The sequence below is a fragment of the Sphaerodactylus townsendi genome, linkage group LG03 (assembly GCF_021028975.2).
Source record: "Sphaerodactylus townsendi isolate TG3544 linkage group LG03, MPM_Stown_v2.3, whole genome shotgun sequence".
Taxonomy (NCBI): Eukaryota; Metazoa; Chordata; class Lepidosauria; order Squamata; family Sphaerodactylidae; genus Sphaerodactylus; species Sphaerodactylus townsendi.
The window spans coordinates 122277315-122299899 of record NC_059427.1 but is presented as its reverse complement, the minus strand read 5'-3'; the positions used below and the strand labels follow the sequence as shown (position 1 = coordinate 122299899).

Below are 22585 nucleotides of genomic sequence, written 5' to 3'. Positions count from 1 at the left end.
ACAACCAATGGCCTGCGACACTCCAAACTCTCAAAAATGTCCCGAAAGAAGGGTTGTAGTGTTTTCAAAATCCCTGGAAACCATCTTTCGATTTGGGTGCTAGGAAGATACGACCTGGAACAGGTCAAATGTTTTAAATATTTAGGAGTGCACCTCCATTATAGAGGGTTGGGTTGGATGCCAGCCACAGAGACCATGCTGTTGCAAACTCCATGGTCAGTGTATGCATGTCAATCTGCGTTTTTTCCATAACAAGACGGGCCATCAATTTGTGCCTGCAGCATTAAAAGTCTTTAACACCAAAGGTGGCCCAGCAACCCTATTATATATGGAGGTCCCACTTTGGATAGGCTCCTGGTCCAACACAGCTTTGAGCTGGTACCAATCTCGCTTCTTATTTAAACTTTTGGGCATGCCTCACTTTTCTTGCCTTACGCCACCCTATGCCTCGAAACCGGACAACATCTCTTTAGAGACAAAGAGCATGGCTTGCCACAGCTTCAAATATTGGCTTGCGATCTGTTCTCAACCGCAGATGCAGCCTCCCTTTGTCAAGTATATAAAGCCCCTCAAGACTTTCTTTTTGTCACTTCCGGAATGGTGGGGCATTATAGAAACAAAAATCAACAAATTAGGCTACTCTTTGGATTATCTGGCCATGCTACCTTCTAAAGAGACTTTCCAGCTTCTTGAGGGAGAAGGTTGTTTGACCAAGGAATCGTCAGACCCTATTCGAAAGTAAGGCTTCCAGGACTTGCTCTCCTTTAGCTCTAGGCATCACCTACACTGTGGTAATAAGGGGCTCAATACCTGCACCAGATAACCGTGCCCAGGCTCCGTGAGGAGCAATGATGCCTGGCCCGTTGCAATGCCTCTTCCATGCAGCCAGTTATGCGACAGGGAGATGCTATTAAAACCCCTTACCACCTAAGGCTATACGCATATGCAATGGGAACTGTGTAGAACTCTATAGATCATATTCTACTTTATTGTCCACTTTACACACGGGACCTAGAGTCAAACACCACAATGCGTCACCTCTGCTACTCAAAAAAAGAGTATGCATCCTGACTTGGCAGTAAAAGATCACCTTTCTGTTGGACAGCTCCAGTAGTGATGTAAACGATGCAGTCACCAAATTTTTGGACCTGTATATAAAACAACGCTTTAGGAGCAGATCCTGAACATCAGCCTTCTCTACCTGTCCATTTATTTTAGCTTCCCTCTATTGGGTTAAGTGGATCTATGTATATAATGTTGTAATGCCATTAAAGGTTCTTTGTTTGTTTGTTAACTGACTTTAGGATCTTTGTGGTTGAATTCTTTTATCAGACGTTACTACTAGTTTTAAACTGCTGGCTGTGTTTTGTGTTTGATTATTGGTTCTTTATTATACTGTTGTTTTTATACCTTGATGAGAAGTGAAAATGGTAGGATACGCATTAGTCTAAATGCAGCTGCAGCATAGATCTGTGCAAGGAAAGAAAATGCAACTGTTTCACTTTCAGTGAGTTATTTTCTTGCAACCCAAAATCTCTTTCCCAGTCAGTCACCACCAGTTTAGATCTAACAGAGCATGTGAAAAGTTGGGAGCAGATTTCCCCCAGTGTGCATCACTTTTCATTTCCCTTGGGTTAGCAGGCAAGCCCATGGCAAGACAGGGAGGCCTGTTTCTGTACAGTGCCCTAACAGTCACCTCTATTGATGTCATAGACAGTTCAAACTAAGATGAATGCCAGATCTTAATTCTGGACTTTGATACCAAGAGAGGGGCTTTGCTTGAACATGTTCCCTACTCCCAATAATATGTGTAGCTTCTAACAATGCCTTTCCTGCAGCTTCGACCATTGAAGGGCACACCTCCAGCTCTCAAAGGATATGCAAACACCTCCCAGCCTTAACTTAATCAGCTCTCCTGAGTCCTTTCTTTGCTAGCTGATCCTATCATTCCCTTCTTGCCCAACTACCAGAGAACCATCAGTTGGAATACCCTCTCAACCCTGTCAAAAATCTAATCAAAAATTGGATGCTCCCTGGCTCTGATTCATCAGAGTCCTCGTTCACTGTATTGTTCTCTCTGAGAACAGGAACACTGCTTTGTCCTGGAAGATTATCTCTCATAGCATCACCGAGGGTCAGTTTTTCTTATGTCTAGCCTGCCCAAACAGAGGTCCTTTGGTCAGTGTTTTCTAAACTGCCTTTGATTCAGTTGCACTGTGCACCTAACGTAACCCCTCCTTCTCTGCATCCAGTGCAGGCATTGGATTCTATTTCCTTGAACCTTCCTCTTCTAGATCAAGTAAATACCACCCATCTCGCAATCTCTGCTATTTCAAGCTTATCTTTAATCTCTATCTAAATCTGAGGTTTCTTGAATCTCTATGTGTATGCATGTATCTTTGACAGACTGAGTGTGTAACATTTATTATTTTGTTCTACCATAACATTGTTAAAACTCCTCCAAATTCTGCAGATTTCTAAGGGGAAAAACCCTGGTATAAATCAGTAGAGATCTCTGTCTGAATCTCTCGTATTGCTAGGTTTGTTTCTGCTAAACCCCCCTCCCCCAACTAAAAGGGAATAAACCCCAGACCAATTCGGGTAACTCTTGAACCACCTTTGCCATAGAGTTGCACACTCACCCAGCTGGATGATCCTTTTCATAATCTTTATAATCTACTTTGGTTGGAACATGAACCCCTGGCTCATTAGTAGAGTGCATGTTTTGCATGCAAAAGGTCCCTGGTTCTATCCAATTAGAGGCTTTCAGGCAAATTTTTGTGTGATGCATCTATAAATGTAGAATAAGACTTCCATAGTACTGAAGCCGATTTGCATCTCAAGACTCATCATGTTATATATACTGGCAACTATGGAGGTTGTGCGTCTGCACTGAAGAAGGCTAAGTAGTTGAAATCCTCCCCTTCTTCTTCTTCCTCAAGTGCCTGCTCCACCAGCCTAAGAGGTTGGAGAGTGATTTTCCTACTTCCCCATTTTCAGCACAGCCCCTGATCTGCATTGCTGGTAACATAGACCCAGTGGTCTTCCATCCAGGCCAACAACTTTTCCAGGGTGGGGAGGAAAATGCAGGAAGAATCTATGGCTGTTTCTGCATTGCCCAAAAACACCATCCCTGAGGGGCCATGCCAAACCCCCCCAAAATGGCGGGAAAATGCCGCTTTTGAAACTCGCTCCCTGAGTGAATTTTTTAAAAATGGCATCTTCCTGCTGGCGTGGTGCAAAGGGCACCGACATGAGGGCGCTACTTTTGGCCCCTTCGGTGTTCCGTTCACCTACCTCTCCTCCCTGTGCAGCTCTGGGCAGCTGGAGGGACACGCCCACACTGCCCTCCAACCCCTGGAGGTCAAAGGACAGTGTGGGTATGTCCCTCCAGCTGTCCAGAGCTGCGCAGGGAGGAGAGATAGGTGAACGGGATGAACCATGGGCATCTCGATGCAGAGCTGCCTCTGTGGTTCACAGAAACTTTGGGGCCACCCTCACAGTACGTGCGAATGGTTCTGAAGCTCCACCGGCATTAATTATGCCGGTTGGACAGCTGTTTCTGTCACTGTTCAGAAACAGCCCATGCCTGAACTTCATGGAATAGGGTTGCCTCACTTTAAGGGAGGTTCATGTGGTTAGCTGCCAGGAAAAAGAATAAGGACTTGCTTGTATATACATTCTTCTTTACCTTTATTATTTTTAGGGGAGTGCTACATAATTGAGGAAATGGATATTTTTCTGCATACCAAGGGATTTCCCCAAATATGCATAAACTCAGTTTGTATGTTGCCCTGTATGATGTAGTAATTACCAGATGCCATCTGTTTCTCTATTAGAAGGAACGAGCTGGGAGCCTGTGAGGAACTGGAGGTGAGGGGTGAGGTAGACAATTTAAAATTTCACCTTATCCCTAAAATCTCTCCTTTCGGGTTCAGGAAATTCTTGGGGGGAGCAAATTGCTTTGACTGATTCATTTGCTGTCAACCAATAATGTTTTGTTGTTGCAAAGAGCCTATTCTGGTCTTGATCAGACCAGCATATTTGGGTATGAAGTTAAACTTTACAACATTGAAAATACCAAACTCTTTAATAATGTATTACCATTAAACAGGATTAGCATATTAATTGCTACCAAGATTATTACGTTAAAACAAATAACTCTCAGGGCTGAGAGTGCGGGGCTGGCCTAATGTCACCCAGCAAGCTTCCATGCCAGAGTGGGCATTTGAACCTGAGTTTCCCAGATCTTAGTCCAACACTTTAACCACCACACATTTCTGGCTACTCTATAGGTAACATTTAATGACTGTGGCTGTTCGGTGTGGATAATTTTCTGTGATTTTTTTTTTCCTCAAAGAAGGAATATCCTTCTGTGTTGGAGTTATTCAAACATATATATATATATATTTTGCAGGAAGCAGGCATTCTGTGACAGGCATTCTGGGTCAGATTTTGGCTGGTTCTTCATATCTCCCCTATGTTACCTGAGCACAGAGGGGATTTGCCAACTCCATGCTGCTTAGACTAATTGAAAAAAGTAATCCCTTCTCAGAGTTGTTTGCATCTGACATCACTCTCACTGGCCCTTATGCAGGAAGAGAAAGAAGCAAATGAGCTTTTCTCTTTTTACTACCTATTGTTGAAGATTCTGTCTACCTGACCTCTGCTCATGTAGAAAGCATTTCCCAGCACATTCTAACCCTGCCATGGTGCCAAGTATGTTTGTAAAAGCCTTCTTGAGCTTTCTTGCCAAACTTAGTATATGTATTTAGACCAAATAATCCAGAATTGCCTGATCAACTATTAACAGATGTGTGTCTCCTGGGGGTTTTCAAGGGACTTGACTTTCTCTACTTATAATGTTAATTTTCTTTGAAATCAAATATGGCTTGCTGTCTTTTTTTTATGGCAAAGGGGATTTTGGGCAGCTGACCCAACTTAATAAACTATGCTTAAATCCTCTTCACTGTGTCTACCATTGGAACACCCTTACTGTTTCAATGGAGCTGGACCGCATCATTCTACTCTGACAGGTGGATGTGAAATTGAGATGACTTTGGGCTGAACAGATGCTTTCTGACAACAGTAAGAGTACTGAGGTTGAAGATAATCTCTGGAACCTGCTTTCTTTTCAGTGGCAGCAAATACAGTCACTTTGTTTTCAAGACACATACCTAGTGAAAGATCAGGAAGGCCAGCAGTATTGTGTTAAGAAACCCTTGAAATCCTCCTGGGCTTCAGTGTACAAGTCTGATAAAGTTGGCAGCTCTGGACATCTTGGGGGGAGAGGGGGATCTGTTAGCCGGCCTTTTGGGCATGGTTTGGAAACAAAAGTTGGCATGATAAAGTACTCGTTCTATCACAGAAAACAAAAAGAAGGCAGGCATTGGGATTTAGCACCTGAAATGGAGCAGGCTCCACACCACAGAATCTCACCATAGACTCTGGAATCTGCTTTAATTTGTCTAGAGAAGGGTTTTTTTGTACATTCCTTGAACAACAACAGCAACAAAAATCTTTCCAGAAATGCTGATCTTGTTTTGCACTCTTAAAAAAGTCTTACAGATTTTACTTATGGTATTATTTATAATCTGCCTTCTCCTCCACTGTTCACTGCAATAGGTAGTTCACAGTAAAATCAGCAACAGAACAATTATTAACATGTTAAAATAATAAACACTTTTAAACCCAGGCTAAACCTTCCATGTAAACCTTCCAGTTGCCAATTGAATAGAAGGCTCAATTCTCCTAAACAGAAGGGTCTCTTAAAGACCATCATAGTAGTCAAAAGACCTTAGCCAATCCATAGTGGAAGTCATTAATGAAAGCCCTGAGAACAGTTTGTGACACTTCCAACCCATCTGGGACAGTAGCCTGACAGGTAGCTGCAGATTAGAGGAGCAAAGTTCAGGAATTCCTATAGTGCGTCATTTTAAAATCCCTATAGTGTCACATTGTTTTTAAAAGGGGGAGGATTAGTGGTGGAGGTGACAGAGGTCACCAGCATTTTGTTGAGCTGTGTAGGAGTATACATGTGGAGGTGGTGTTTCTGGTACTTCAAGGGTGGAATAAAATAAACAGGTAAAGGTGATGGGCTCATTGCGGGAGATCCCATTAACATTCTGGCTGGCCCACTGGAAGTCATTTGAAGTTTCTAGACCATCTTCAAAGGCAGTATCATGCTGATTGCGTAGTCCACCCTGGATTTACCAAGACATGTATTACTGTGTCCTGGTCTATTTTCTCCAGGAACGGCTGCAATGGGTGAAGCTTCCTTAGTTGGCTGAACAACTTGTACTCACCTCTGTCACTGTTGTACATAGAATCAGAAAAGAATCCAGGAACTCGTCCCATTTTGTGAGCTTGCTCTTTCAAGGTTGAGCAGGTTATAGCAATCAAGCTTTGAGGATACACTGGGATGATATAACCACATCTGAATCTGCAGTTGTAATAACATGCTCAGTGGCAGAGCATTCACTTTGTATGCAGAAGGTCCCAGGTTCAGTCCCCATCCTCTCCACATAGAAAGGATCGGGTGCCTGGTGATGTGCAAGGCTTTGAAGAATCACTGCCACTCAGTAATATTGAGCCTTATAGGCTGACTCTGGACAAGCCAGCTTCATGTGTGGGTTCACAGGTTCTTCTGTCCTTCCCATTAGTGTGTGATTTTTGGTTTGCTTTCTTTTAAGCACAAAGTACATACACACCTGATGTAATGTAGTATTGCTTGTGGTGCTGGATATTATCTGGTCTAGGAGCCAAGATATTGTGACTTTGATCCACCACCTGTCAGCATAATTAACTATAAACCAGTCTTAGTGATGGAACTGCACCTTTGGAGGGAGAGAGATGCTTGTAGCAAACAGCCGTTGTGGGTTGTCTGCAAACTCAATAAATACATGGGTTTGGGATGCAATCTTTCCCAAGCATATTTCCAAATGAATGACAGTATATTCCTGTGTTTGAAACTTCATGTTAATTTTATTATGAAAAGAAATTCTGAAAGTTACTGAGAAGGCAGTACCTGGGAATAATACTTTATTACATAAATATCACCCCCTTTCTTTCAAAATGGCTTTGAGCCAGCAGAATATGCTTGCTGCTAACTTTGATCCATTTCCTGTTTTTGCATCTTGCATGTGTCTCATGGATTTGAGCTTGGCAGAACTGCCCTCTAAAGGTAGTTTTCTGAACAAAGTCTTTGCAGACTGCTTCTGTAATGTGAACGTTTCCAGTCTGTACAGCACGTGAAAATTGGGAGTCCGTCTGCCTAGAGCTAAGCATGCAGTGCCCCCTCATTCTGCAGCGAGTACAGTGAGATGGCTTGGTGCTTGATGTGATAAAATCTCTTTCCAGAAACATTCAGGGAGTTATAGGTCATGAGGAAAACACGCGATGGGCAGGAACTCATCGTTAAACAGGGAGCTACAGTGTGTTACCCATGAAAGCATTTAATTGCAGCTTATTAGAGTCTGGGCTTCCTAGCAGGAACTAGTGCTGATTGTAAAGATTATAATGGCATGATTATTGACTCTTTATTGAGTCATTGCTGGCAGGCAGCCGTCACTCAGAGGCAATTTCAGTGCATTCTGCTACAGATGCTACATTGGTAACTGTTAAACATTTTTTTAAATGATGGTCTTCTGCAGTAAAATACTTCCCCCTCCCAGTATTGGACTTCATGGTTGCATTTTCTCTCAGCCCTGATTTCCCTCAATGTTGGTGTGAAATGTAGACATTGCATGCAAACTGGTATATCTGTCCATGTTGTCAACTTCTTGAATAGGGGAAGTTAAGGCCCTTCCCAAAGAGCACCTAAAACATAGGTGCATTTTGGCTGTTCTGTTTGGTAGCTGCATATGGATGATTAAATTAATTCTTCAAAATTCTATGACAATGGTATGATATGATAATAAAGTTTTAAAAGCGCAGATTTTCCAGTCTCCGTGTGTTTCCTCCTCTACCACCACTCCGTACTCATTTTATTTCTTTCAAAATCTACAAGGCAACTTCATGAGGAGTTTTACCACAGAAATATTAATTTTAACTTTGGAAAGCATTTTTAAAGGCTTGAATGTTAGTGTCCATCTTTTGTCATCATACATAAATATGTATGTATATGTGGCAGATTCCTGACCCATTTACAAAATCTTTGCATTTTCTTGTATCAAATATTATAAGATCACAGGTTAACAAATGTCTCTGGGGACGTAATATGAGGAAAGCCTCTCAATGGAGACTGTTTCTGCAACCCAGCTTACACCATTCTCTAAACGCTTTTAGAACAATTACAGTGGTTGGGGGTGATGGTCTTTGGTTAAATCACACTAACACAAGTCGATTCAAATTGGCTTATTTGGGACTTAATAAACAATATACGTCTATTGGTTTCTGAACTTCATAGAATTACTTTAAATTATCTGTTCAGTTTCCCCAATCTTGAAAAGATTGATCTTTCTTCTAACTTGAACTTCTTTGTAGGGTTCAGATGGCTACTTTGGTGGAGGTGTTTTAGTTTGAACCAATAGAGCTAGTTCTGCATTTCTACAGAATCTCCCAAATGTTCCTTAACCTTGAACTAGATCTGAAGGATACGTGATCTTTCTTCCCATGGTAGTTCAGTTGTCATCACCTGTCTGCTCCAGAAGAATAATTGGGGAGAAACAAAGAACATCTTTCTCGACCTGTGTACAGACTTAAGACGCCCAGCTTTTAGCCCAGCTTTTAGTCATGCCAATCCTGCTTTCATTTTGAAATTTATTAAATTAAAATGTAAATGTATCTAGAGACTCCATCTCTGAATCAATTTTGCTATATCTCTTAAAATTGGATTTTGCAAATTGAAAGAAGAGCAGGGGGATGCAATTGGAGCTTTTGGAGCTTTGGCTAGGGAAGGAATATAAAATCTACTGTTATTTCCAGTCTCTAATGAAATCAGTCTGCCAGTATTCCCTTCCTGTGTTGAAAATCGGAGCATAACTTGAAAGTTTATGAGAGGACTAGTTAGAAGTGGTGCTTTTGTGAATCACACACTAATGTGTTGCTTTAAGAATGTCTGATAGATGCCCTTCTCTCACTATATGTGTGTGTGTGAGAGAGAGAGAGGGAGAGAGAGAGAGAGAATGTTTTTGTGTGCATGTGTACACATCCTTTCCTTTGTCTATGATAGAGAAGATAAGAGCCGCTGTCAAATTCCAAGTGGATGAATAATTCAATACAAGAGAAGAAAATGTATTTAAGGCAATTTGAAATGCCATACTTTTCCATACGTTTCATGATTTGGAAACATCGCCTAATGTACTAGTTTCAGGTGAAATGGTACCATTTTATTCTTAGCCACATGTTAGTTTCAGATCAAGACTGATGTGGAGTGCTGCATTTGGCTACTGAGGATCCTGCTAAATATAAGTGAGCATTGAAGAAGAGAGTTTCTTTCAGGCAGGAAGAGAAATTGGTGCAATTTAGAAAATACTGGATACAATTAATCAGCTTTGTTCAGCGATGGCACAGGTGTCAAACTCGCGGCCATCCAGATGTTATGGACTACAGTTCCCATCATCCCATTCCAGCATCATGCTGGCAGAGGATGATGGGAATGTAGTCCATAACATCTGGAGGGCCGTGAGTCTGACACCTATGACCTATGGCAATCAGAGCAATCATATGCTGTTTATTTCAGGGCTGAAAAAGGAAGGTAAAGCCCTACATTTTGTAATTGTACAATCAGTGGCATTCTGCGCTATCAAGAATATTCAAGGAAGTGACTATGATACTATTTAATTGGATCATGTGCCAGCAAAATAAGAGGCTTGGTTTGATTTGGATTAGTTCATGCAATCCCTGTCCCTGTGTGGATGAATCCACTGAACTATGCAAATTCCTTGTGAGATAGACAAGAATTATTTTTTCAACACCCTGGAGTCAGGTATCCGAATTCTTGCATTCAATTCTGAAGGCTCAAGAAAAAAAAACTGTCAGATATGTAGTTTGTCCTTCTAACTTAATTCTAACTTAATATGTATGAAATAACATTTAAAAATACTGCAAGATGATAGGGCTGGACTAAAGTCCTCCTGTTAGTAAGCTGTCTTGGAAAATATTTTTCCACAGTCCTGATCCTGAGGTGGGCTGTTTGCTTAAGAAGGGGAGAAACATAGTATTAACATTAACACTGATAACTAGCCTGCCCAGGTCTCCTTCCCCACCCAGCAACACATTTGAATTTTTGGAGAAGCAGCCTGTGAGAGTCGGCTTGGGGTAGTGGTTAAGAGCAGGTAGACTCTAATCTGGAGAGCCAGGTTTGATTCCCCACTCCCTCACAAGAGCTGTGGACATGTCTGATGAACCAGATTTATTTCCCCACTTCTACATTCTTGCTGGGTGACCTTGGGCTAGTGACTGTCACAGTTCTTCAGAACTCTCTCAGCCCCATCTACTTCACAAAGTGTCTGTTGTGGGGAGAGGAAGGGAAAGGTGATTGTAAGCTCCTTTGAGTCTCCTTACAGGAGAGAAAGGTAGGGTATAAATCCAAACTCTTCTTCTTCTAAGCACTAAAAGTGATTAATTAGCCCTTTTCTCTCTCAGGATCCTGAATTTTTTGCTCAGCATTCAGTTCAATGCTAATGGACCCACTGAGATCATTCACCCTTTCTGTAGGCCTGTATGTCTGCCTCACACAGACACCATCATGGATAGGGCAGTGAGCTGTGGAGAAACGTAACAGGGAGTGTGAGATCCCATTCTTCTGGCTTCTGCAGCAGAAAGATTTGCAATTTTTGTTGCCAAGAAAGCCCTGTATAGTTTATAGAACCTTATTCAGAACATTTTGTCAGTTACCTTTATTTTCAGCCGTCTTCCTGCTGAAAGCTCTTAATGTCCATGCTGCCACCACTTCACTACCTGAGTGAACTCCAGTGTTTTGTGCCGTTGACAGATGTTACATAATGCCCATTCTCATGGGGTGACATAAGAAACTTTCTTGATGTGTCCATTTGGTTAAAATGGTGCAGAAGAGTAGGCACATAGTTATGTTATTGGCAGAAAAATTAGGGCAAAGTTTAGCTCTCTGCTTGATAGCAGTGCCCAGCAAAACAGCTTTCCCATGTCACTGCCTGGCTGACTGTTCATAGATTGGTTTTGTAATGCTCCCTGAAGCATAGATCTCCTTGTTCCTGTCAGATGATTGAGTTCTCTTTTCAGTTGCTGCAGTTATTTGATTTTCTTTTCTTGTCATCTGCATACATGCTAAATTTTATTAAAGTTTTACATGTGCTGAACCCTGTGTTTTCAATAAAAGTGGGAGGAGAATGTGTCACCTTGGCCCATTTCACACAGGCCAAGAAGCACGGGTGTGGGACACTATATAACCCAATTGGATTATATAACCCAGGAAAATGGGTTCCTTTATCACTTTGCACAGGTCCCACACCCAGAACGAGTCTGCCCCATGTTATTTCCTTCAACCTGGTGTGTTTTTTTTAAATCACTAGACAAGTGAACCTTTTGGAAAATCCTAGAATGGAGCTTTTCCTGAGTGAATGGCCAGGTAGGAGGCGCTTTATTTTCCTCCCTTCCACCCCATCCTCCACAGTGAGGGAGAAGCTGCCTGCCATTGCCCGGCCGTTGCAGGGAAGCCCCTTTTCCTTTGGGGGGGGCAGCTTCCAGCTGCGTAGCTACGCAGGTGCAGCCAGTCATATTGTGGGACATCGGTATGACTGTGAAGGTTCATTTCAGCCTGCCTGTATAGCTACGCATAAGTTGCAGGACAGTAAAAAAAAAAAAGAGAGAGAAGCGTCTCCTTGCGAAGGTACCACAGAAACCCAGATTGTTTCTGTGGCCTCCAATCGCTATCTGCATGGAAATCATGTGAATGGGAAAACAGGAAAATGGGTTCCTTTATCACGACGGCAACCTGTTATACATTTGCAGTGCAGAAAGGGCCCTTGATAAGAGTTGGCGGGAAAGCAGATTGGTTCAAGGCTGTAATTCTAAGTGTGCTTACCTGATGCTAAGCACAATTGAAATAATGTAGCTTCCACATAAATATTTTTCATCTTGTGTTAGTCAAGCAGACACTTAGTCTCCTTACATTACCATATTTGTTTTTTGTCCTTCAGTAGTACCCTGCCACGAGTCCTCTGATGCCAGTCATAGTGCAGTTATCCCTTCCGCATCGCAACTTTTCATATTGCAGTCTGACAGATCAAGGGTCGGTGCCAGACCCTACTCCCCAACACATGCACCTCTCCAAAGCACGCCCCCAAAATCCCAAAGCTGGCTCCAGTACCACAAGGGGGCGGCCAATTGGCCCTGCGGCTATCAGCGGGCCAATGCTGTTCTCAGACACTGCACAAAGGTTGCCCAAAAAGCCTGCAGCCCCACTGCTCACAATTTTACTGTCCTCCACATTGCGGGGATACTGCGCCCCAGACTCCAGCGATGTGGAAGGGACAACTGTAATCCATTTTCTGTGGTACAAAACCAGAAAGGTGTGCCATTGTAGTTTAATTTGTCTCAGTTTTTCTCAACATGTTTTGTCAACTTTCAAGAGAAGCTGGATGAAGTGTTTTAAAATCATTTGATTCTATATTTAGAGCAGATTTTAATTAGATAAATGTATAACAAACAATCTTAAAAGTTTTCAGACCCTGATGCTGATTTGAACCCTAATTTTCATGTTATCTGTTTCCTCTGTTGGCTTCCATCTTGATTCTGAGCTGGAGCCTTCTCCGTTCGGTGATGATTAGAGAATTTCAACTCTAGAGATTCTATGCCATCATGTTAATATTGCATGCAGCTGTTACTTATTTGTGGAAGATAGGCAACAGCTTGTGTGAGTGCACATAACTACCAGAGGAGCAAACTCTCCCTGAAGGATCTCCAAAGGGCATTTGCCCCAGGGAGACTGCAGTCTTCTCCTTCTCCTGGAAGCCTCCAGGAGCTTCCTTTCACTAAGAATCTATTCTGCTGCTTTTTCCACGAGGAATGAAGCAAAGAGGGGATTTATTGTAAGTGGGTGATTCGTTATCATTATGCACTGGCATATTGATTCTCTGCTTTGGAAAAGAAAGCTCAGTCATGCCATCAGCTAGAGCTGATGGATAGCTCTGCCACAAATGTGTCAAAACTCTTAGCACAGGGCTTGTTTAAACAAATGGCCGTAAATTGGTTGAGGGGAGCAATGGGGCTTGGGATCCTCCCTTTGCATTAGTAGACTCTTGTGGGATTTCGTACTATGATCTCCATTGGATTTTTTTGGAGAGATGACTACTAAAATAAGGTGTGTTCTGTGCATATTAGTGACATTTGATGATATTAATCATGGCTTCTGGCCCTGGCAAAGCTACAAGAGCTGAACAGCTGGGGAAAAGAGAGACTATTTAACTATAAATGTATTGTTGAATTATAACTACAGAGCAACTCTTTGACTGTGTTCTCTTTCAGAAACCTAGAACTGGTCTCAAGAGTTGCTGAAACATTTCCCGAAGTAGAACAATAGTGTTAAGGGGGGAAAAAAAGAATTTAAAGTCAGCATTGAGATAGTTGAGTATATTAGCTTTGTCAGAATGTCAGCCACTGGATTCTTGGATCAGTGAAATTCCCCAGGAGCCTGTTCATATTTCTGGGCTGCACAGTAACACAAATACTGCATTTATATTCCACTTGCATAAATACAGACAAATGCCATTCATTTATGACACTGTATTACTCTAAGCAAGTTTTTTTTTTACTGGCAGAATGGAGAACCTTAAAGCATAAACATTCACAAAAATGAATGTGCAACAAAAATGATCAGGTCCAGCATTGGCCAATTCTGAACGCTTTGTAACATCCTTTGGTATTTCTGATCCTACTGATAATTTTGAGTTCCTTGCAGTAGTCTGATGTCTTCCTGGGCTTATACTTTTTGTCTTCTGGTACTCATTCAGGAAAAGTCTATCATGTTCTGCCACACAATACTTGACGAGCTTGAAAAGTCTAGATTAACTTCGCCCATTCCCTCGCAGCTCCATGTCCTTATCTTTCTGTCACAAATGGAATTTTTAATATCCCCAGGCTTTCAGGCTTTCCCTCAGTACCAGTGTTTGGATATAAACTCATGCATATTCATTTCACATCTGGCCATAAGAGCAGTTCCCAGCAGTTCCCGTTGTCCTCTTCTCTAAAATCAGTGTATTCTGGGTCAAGTTGATTAGGCAGATGTTTTTTTCCTCGCAAGACCTCTGAGTTGCTTGCAGAATTTCTCTTATCCATATCTGCTTTGGAACGGAGAGGGAAAGGCAAAGAATGAAAGCTGTTTTGGTTCCTACTCGTATGCTTTACAAATTTGGTCATATTATTCATACAAGTCTGCACCATTGGCTGGTAATGATGGTTCATCTGGAAGAGTGAGAGCATTGGACGTATTCTCTGAGAACTTGTTATTTTATTTGGGAAAAATACACATATGAATGTAAAATTACAAATTGGTTTTCTTTTTTAAAAAAAACCCAATGATTGAGCAACCATCATTATTTATCAGAGACCTTGAGTCAAGACCCCATTCCAATCAAGAATGCCACATGTTGTAAAAAATCAAGTTAATAGTTGCTTTGCCCCAAAAGAGAGGGGCTTATACTGGAGAAACCACTCTGTGCCCCCCGCCATGCTTTTGTATTCAAAGACCAGGATTCCATTGGACTGATGAATGAAAAAATTGCTAAGATATGGGAGGAGCTGAGCAGTGGGCAAGGGAGTGATTGGGTTAGACTTTCTTTCCCCATGTCCTTGTTCCTCCACTCCACTTTTTGGTTCTGTTATTCTTTCCCCTTTTCTGCTCATGCTCAATCCTTCTCTGGCAAATCAAAGACTGCCGCAGCCCCTGGTACCTGGCAAGAAGCATCATACATGCGCCACCCAGCTTTCTCCAACCTTTCCCCTCTTCAGACCTTTTCCCATGGCCTTCTGGGGAATAAGTGAGTCATCACCAATACGGCTTGCCTTTCATACGATTGGATATGCTCTTATGTTATGGGATGGAACTGGTTAAATATGCAGTCTCTATCTGATAAGGGAATTTGGTGAAGGAAATAGATCAGATCTTCACCCTTGAATGAGCAGAGATGGGCAAGATTTACTGATTCCTTCTTGAGCATGGAAAGAGGCACAGAGGTCTTACATTTGAATATAGTTAAGTCATGGTAGAGATACAGGGTTGAGCACCACATATCAAATTCTTCTCCCCAAAGAGAGAAAGTTATGTATCTTTGCTTTGCATTTCCTGAGAGAAATTTTGCTAGGTCTTTCTTCACAGCTGTCTCTTCTGTCTCTGTCTGCCTCTGTGATTATTGCCAGACTGTCAAAGTTCACAGTTCTCTTCTAAGTTTTAGAGGACTTGGCAACTTTGCTGGTGTATGTTACAAGTTTGCTGTTAATCACTTGGGAGCAAGAGAGGGGTCTTGTAAGGAACGGTTTCCAAATTATTTATACAGTGCTTGGTCTCTCTAAACAGAAAAGCAAGGAGATTCTCAGGAATAACAGGGCTGAGAAACATTTTGCACCTGCTTCAAATAGCATCAGCCAAAGGCAGGCTATATGCAGTGAACCCCTGTGTGGTCTAGTTGGTGGAGTTAGATGTGAAACGCGCAGTGGACGCTATTTTCCCTCTTCGACTGTGAACTCATGTTCTGTCATTGAGGAGGACACCATCTCAACCCCTAGTGCGATAAGAATAATGACCCTATCTCACAGGGTTGTGGTGAGGATGAACTCAAAAGCTGTGAAGGAATTTGCAAATTAAGAATGTTCTATAAATTAATTATAGCACTTTGCCAGTTCTTCTCGACTGATCTTGCTTTTTATATAATCTATCTTGTATAATGCATTTCATCCTTCTGCTTAGAATACATCTGCAGCACAGCCTGCTAGAGACCAGAAGTGACATAGGGGTTGGATACTTCTCCCTTGAGCATCTGAACTTAATTGCTGTTGGGTACAAAGACCTGTGATAGCCACTGGTCTCATACATTAAAGCTCTTTCTGGGAGTGGGCTTTGTTAGATTTATTTGGCAAACTAGCCAGGAATACTGGCCGCTGTGGGTTTTCCAGGCTGTGATCTGGTAGCTTTTGCTCCTAACATTTTGCCCGCATCTATGACTGACATCCTCAGAGGTATGTCATTGCGATGCCAGTCATGGATGCAGGCGAAACATGAGGAGCATAAAGTACCTGACCACAGCCACACAGCCCAGAAAATCCACAAAACCCACTTGACTCCAGCCGTGAAAGCCCTTGACAATATGTTTAGCCAGGAATACCTGTATATTATCAGCTGATTTCATAGCAACACTTTCATACTTTGCTTGGTTGCTTTGTCTAAACTCCCAAACTGTACTCCTGTTCCCATAGTCAAAGCTGTTCCTGATAAGGGGTCTCTTCCTATGCTTTGATAGAGGAATTTGGGAAAAGCTGCTTATAGTTTGTGGACTGCATGCAATTCCCATCCTGATTATTCCAGATTCCTTCCTCCACTTTTTCTCACCCACCCCTCACTGAAGCCCAGTTGGGAGTGCAAGATACCACTTACATGGCAGGCATCCCTTCTATTAGGAAGTGGTCACCTCAGAGGCCTCTGCAGCTTGTGCATGATTGCATTGTGCATTTTCTTAGAATCAATACTGCCGATTTTCAGAATGGCATAGGAAGAATTCATGGAGTAGTGGCTCCCATCCTGCTGCAGAATTCGTGTTTGAATGGATCCAGATAATCAGTCATGTCTGATTTTGGGGTACAAAGTATAAATAGTGCTTAAAGATCTCCCTGAATCAGTGACCGTATCCTACAAGGCTGCATTAAGTATCATGCAGAACTCCATTTAGTCACTGTGGATTTTTAAGGTTTTGAAAGCTTGTATAAGAATTCCCCCCCCCCCCCACCCCCATCTTCTAGGTCACAGGCACAGGTATGTACATAAACAGCTACTTCATTGTTACAGGCTAACTGCTTTAGGGGGCTTTTATACATAATAATTTTTCAGACTACCATTTAAAATACACATTCTAAATGATGTCACATATGGTAAAATGTATTCTTTTAATGAAATGTTGGGTACCACTTGTAGGACTAGAAAGTGCAGTGATAATTCAGATTGGTTTGTTTTTTGTGAGGTTACCTTTTTTTTGTTATTAGAAGTTCAGATGTCCTTGTAAAATGATACCATGGCGTTTTGCCTCAAAGTAATTCAGTTTATAGGAAGCAGAAAAATCTGCTGGGTAGTAGTGGTGGTAGCTAAGCAGTTCAGGAAAAAAAAATAGGTTCCATGGGTGTTCTCTTCCATGCATTCCAGTAGATAAAAAGATAACATACTACTAATAGGAGCCCCGTATAAATCTGACAGTCCTTGCTGCTTTTAGCTTAAACATTTAAGGATCAGAGTCCTTGAAATAAAGTATTTCTAGAGGACTTGGCTATCAGTAATGGTGAACATGTCAGTACTCGGATGATAAAGTGTACAAGAAAATAGTCTTTGACTTGTTAAATCTATTTACTAAGAGATTTGACAGCTTTTGTAGATCTAAGATTGTGTGCTGAATGCTGGGAAGCATATGTGACCCTGGGTACAATAAGTGACCTTGTAGTTCTGGATGACTGGCTGCACTGAGTGAAGTTAATTTCTTCCATCCGAGGAGAGAGCTGTACACAGTGTACTTGAATGTATCTCTAGTCTCATCTTTTCTCCTAGATGCAATCCCATAATAAGGGTAGATTGTGTCAGCGTCTTTTCTGGGCTGATACAGAACAGGTCTGATAAGTGGCTAACTGCAATGGCATCCTCTCTTTGAATCGACATTTATTTCAAGCCCTTCAAAGTCTTCTCCTCCAGGTGGTAGGCAGGAATCTAGCTCAGGCAGGTTGGTAATCCAAGGGGTATAGCCTAGTTGAAGCGCCAGAAGAAACCCAGATGGGGGAGGAGCTAAAGCCAAGCTTTGCCCTGAATTCTTGTAAACCTGCGTGGATCAGAATGGAGTGTGCTGAAACAGTCATGCAAGCACAAAAAAAGTGGAAAGTAATCTGGGGGGGCGGAGGGGAACCTTCTATGATCGGCCAAAAAGCAGTATTGTCCCTATGCTGAAACCCCATTAGCCACTCTCATGTTCTTCCTTCCACTTCCACCCTTCCCCTTTAGAGGTTCTAGGCGGCAGAAGCATAGGCCCCCATGCAATTGCAAAATGCATGGTAGCCATTGGCCAAATAGGGAAGCTCTGCCAAGCGTTCCTATTTGTCAAGAATGCCTCCCTCTTGTTGCCCTGGCAACCACAGGGCAGCAAAAAGGCGAGGCGATTTGTGCTGCCTCTCAGCAATGCATCAAAGGGGGAGCATTTGTCAGTCCTGCAGAGCACACCTGGATACCCACCAGAGACACAGCCAAAATAAGTTAGAAGGCAGGGGGAATTAAAATTTGAAGCATTGCAATTGGGCTTCATGGGGTGGGGGGGAAGCAAGGTGAATTTTCAAAGTTTAGTTTCCTTGTATGGAGTATGAGGACAGGGCCATAGGAAGCAGCTGATAAAAGCTGAATAAAGAACTAGCGTTTATCAGCTTAATGTATTCAGCTTTGTTGAAATTCCACACACACACCCTGCACCAAAACAAACTAGTATGGCTTATTATAGCATAGTAAGCTTATGTTTGAAGGAAGAAACCTTAAACATCCTGCTGTCTATTTCCAAGCCTCTTGGGCATGCCTGAAGTTGAGTTTGTTGTATTGTTCATAATTGCAAAAACAAAACTTTCAAATGGCTAGTTCATTAAGTTTCATGGTTGCTCTGTCTGGTACTTTTAAGGGTAAAGAATCAGATCTTCATCCTTGTTGGTGCCTTCAAATCCAGTGTTCAGTAATGTATTTTCACTTCCTGCCATACTTCCCCCTCCTGCCATTTTAGAATGGCCATAGGCAGACTGTTTGACTGTTACCATGTGTTCTTTATACATACTCTCAATTTTACAGAAGCCAGTGCAAACACTTGGGTAAAATACAGGGTTGTCCTTGTCCAGCAAAAGTTATTAAAAACCAAATGGAATAAACATCAGTTTTGTGTGTTCGGCATCCAAAAGAAATCTTTCAAATGACCTTTTTGCCAAAGCTGTTCATGTTTCTAGGGCAGTTCATCTGAGTCCAAGAACCCTGCGGTAACAAGGTGTTGAGTTCAAATATGGTACAGCTGGGTTTTTTTTCTTATAGTACTCTGGCAGGAGCTGTGATAGATCAAGGCCATTTCCAGAGACTCAGGCTCTTCTGAGATAGTGTAATATCTAAATAAAGCTACTTTAAAGATAGCCATGCTTGCTTCCACGTGTAACTCGCCCAACCCTGTGTCCAGCCTGGCATGGACCTAGCAACTTGATGGCTCCATCGTGAAGCTGACCTTTTGTACGTAATACCTCTTACTCCAGAAAAGTGCATTTTCTTTATCTCTTGAGCTATAGACTTGCCGAGAGATCCCGCAAAGAGATTACTGTGGAAATATATATATTTTAGGGAGCCTAGCTGCTGCTCTTACTTAACCATGTTCTCTCTCTCTCTCCCCTATCTACCCCATCCTTCTTATCTTCCAGCATTTGTTGTCATGATAATTCTCGCCCTCATCCGCATTGCCAAGGGCCAAGGGGAAGGCCATCCTCCTCTGGCACAGCTCTCGGGGATCCGCAACCTGTTTGGAGTGTGTGTTTATTCCTTTATGTGCCAGCACTCCTTGCCTTCCCTCATCACTCCCATCTCCAAGAAGAAGCACGTGAACAAGTTGGTCCTGCTGGATTACATCTTAATTCTGGGGTTTTACAGCCTCCTGTCCTTCACTGCTATCTACTGCTTCCGCAATGATACTATCATGGACATGTACACACTCACCTTCACCGGTAGTCAGATAGTCCCTTATGCCTTCCTGCGCTACTTCCTTGGCCTTTTTCCGGTGTTCACCATCAGCACTAATTTTCCTATCATTGCTGTGACTCTGAAAAACAACTGGAAGACCCTTTTTCACCGCGAAGGGGGAACCTACCCATGGGTAGTAGATAGGATTTTTTTCCCAGTTATTACTCTAATTCCCCCCATCCTTGTGGCTTTCTTCACTCATGATTTAGAGTCCTTAGTGGGGATTACTGGGGCCTATGCCGGGAACGGGATTCAATACATCATCCCTGCTTTCTTAGCATATTGTAGCCGAAAAGACACTCAGCTGGTTTTTGGAAGTGGCACACTCAATAAACATTTGTCCCCCTTCCGGCATACATTCTGGATTGGGTTTGTGCTCCTCTGGGGTCTTTTTTGCTTTCTCTTTGTAACTGCAAATATTATTTTGAGTGAAACACAAATCTGATGATGAAACAAAACAGTAGTACTGCTTGTCCTGCAGAAACTTCAAGGTGGCTTTGGAGATCCCTTGGCCTGGCACCCAGTATGAACTTTTAATAAACACTCTGCTAACACATTCTTAAGGGTGAGACTGGAGCTGGATGCTGACCTTGTCAGTTTTGGGTGCAGGGCTCCTGTTCAATTGCTTTTAACGTTCCCAGCCATCATACAAAGCTGTGGCTTTGAGCATTTCACCAGGCTGGTGCGCTTTTCCAGTGTCTGGCTCTTTTTTGTTTTCTTGTTTTGTTTTTGCCTTGATCAGAGATTCCCCTGTGGAATGTCTTCCTCTCTGTGCTTGATTCATCAAGGGGCTGTTGGATATACATCTCCATGGATAATGCAGAAGACCATTATTGCTGCTAGTGAATCGAGCAAGCAGCCAGTGAATCGAGCAAGCAGTGATTCCTTCTTCTGCTTATATTTTCAGTAAAAATGGGGGGGGGGGGATCACAAGAGCTGACATTTTCCAGAATGAGCAGGCCAACCTAAACTGTAGAGGATGCAAGAGGAAAACAGCCAATGGGACCATCTTCCTGACTGCCCAATGGTACTTGAGCAGTTACCATTTGTCCTCAGTATTTATTTCCTTTTTTTTGTGACTGCCTTTTCAGCTTAAATTTTTCCTTTGTTGTGTGGAATGTGGTTTCTGGTTTCCCAGAAGCTTTTATGGCTCTAAATCTGAAAAGATCACAACTATGTTTATTTTTCTCATGACTTCTGTGTTTTCCAGTCTCTGATTTCCTGTCCTTAGTTGCTGGTATACCATGTGTTTGGTGCGAGGCAAGCGCTGCTAAGAACCGCTGAGCCCTTGCTTCATGAGGAATAAGAGGGAAAACTGTTTTCCACAGTTCTTTTGTGCAGCTGTATCGCCTCAACCATTGCGACAGTCTTTCATTTCATACCAGTTGCGAGGGCAGCAGGGCAGGCAGAAGCTGTCACAGTTACTGTATGGACATGGAAGTGCCAATTACTTGCTGGACAAGTAATATATAAAAGCATTCGTAGAGTGCATGGACTTGTTTCTAAGCTCCTTAGCTGGGTATTGCCAGATGTTGGACTTCAACCATGTATTGATGCAGAATAATTATATGCAAATGTAACCAGAGAGAATAAAATCATGGTGGCTAAGAGAAAGTCACTCCTAAAACCACTGTTTTGTGTCTTTTGTCTGGATATAATGTCCATCTAATGCTCTCTGAATTCTCAAGACACCTGAATTCCATTGTAAAAAACTCAGCCCCCCACACCTGCTTTCATGTTCAGGGAATATAAAGAAAAACACCCATCTTGTCTCCACCTTGTCTAAGCTGTCTACTTTACTGTACACATAACTCAGATGACACATGATATAAACCTGGATCTTCTCAGTCACATCTCAAGATAATAGCTGGGGAATGATTTTAAGAAAAAAAGAGATGTGAGTGCAAAACTGCTTCCTCCCCCCTCACTGTTGTCATGTTTTCCTACAGCCCCTTCTGCCAATCACTTTTTTCTCACCAGGTTCCGATTTCTGAAGGGAGCCTAGGTGGGAGAAAGTTACCTGAAGATGGGCGGGGTGGTGGTGGTGGTGGTGGTTCAGCATTCCTCCATCTCATGTATGGATCAGATCTCCAGCCTCCTTATCATGCACAGAACATTGAAAAGAAGTTCTTCACCATTTTGTGGTGAAATTGCAAAAGTAAATTAGCAGATTGAGGGGTTTGGAAGGAGTCCTAGATCACAAATGTTTCACTCTTTTGCCTATAAATATATTTAAGCTATGTTTAAAGCAATTCCAGAGCACGGATTATATTCTGGTCTCTTAGTCCAGTACAGCTGTGATATTATATGTGACTTTTTACCATTGTGATCTACATAATTCAGGGGTGTTGGACATTTTTGAAATCAAAATTGTGATCAAGCATAATTTTCCGGACAGTATCAAGCAGAATTGATTTTGCTACAGAAACAATCAAGTTGGTAGATACTGTGTCAAGAAATAAACCTCAGCAACTTCAAGAAGAAGAGTTTGGATTCATATCTACCTTTTCTCTCCTATAGGAGTAACTGAACTCAGCTCAAAAATAAAGTGCCTTTGGTATGTTACATGAAGCTGGATTTGCCGACTTGATTGGGGGGGGGGGGCTTGTTCCAAGCTCAATAAAACCTCTCACCTCTTGATCTAAAGCTGCAGTTGGCAGCTGTTGATGGTGC

The 22585-nt window shown here is 42.3% G+C and overlaps 1 protein-coding gene across 2 annotated transcripts in view; it reads left to right on the top strand.

Annotated features, from left to right (window-relative positions):
* The window catches only part of TMEM104 (transmembrane protein 104), an 83290-nt gene extending 61751 nt beyond the window's left edge, over positions 1-21539 (top strand). For both annotated transcript variants that reach the window (XM_048491798.1, XM_048491797.1), the window contains one exon: positions 19597-21539. In XM_048491798.1, the coding sequence (XP_048347755.1) occupies positions 19597-20357 (761 nt within the window). In that variant the 3' untranslated portion in view covers positions 20358-21539. The remainder of the gene's footprint in view (positions 1-19596) is intronic.
* The last annotated feature ends 1046 nt before the right edge of the window (positions 21540-22585 follow it).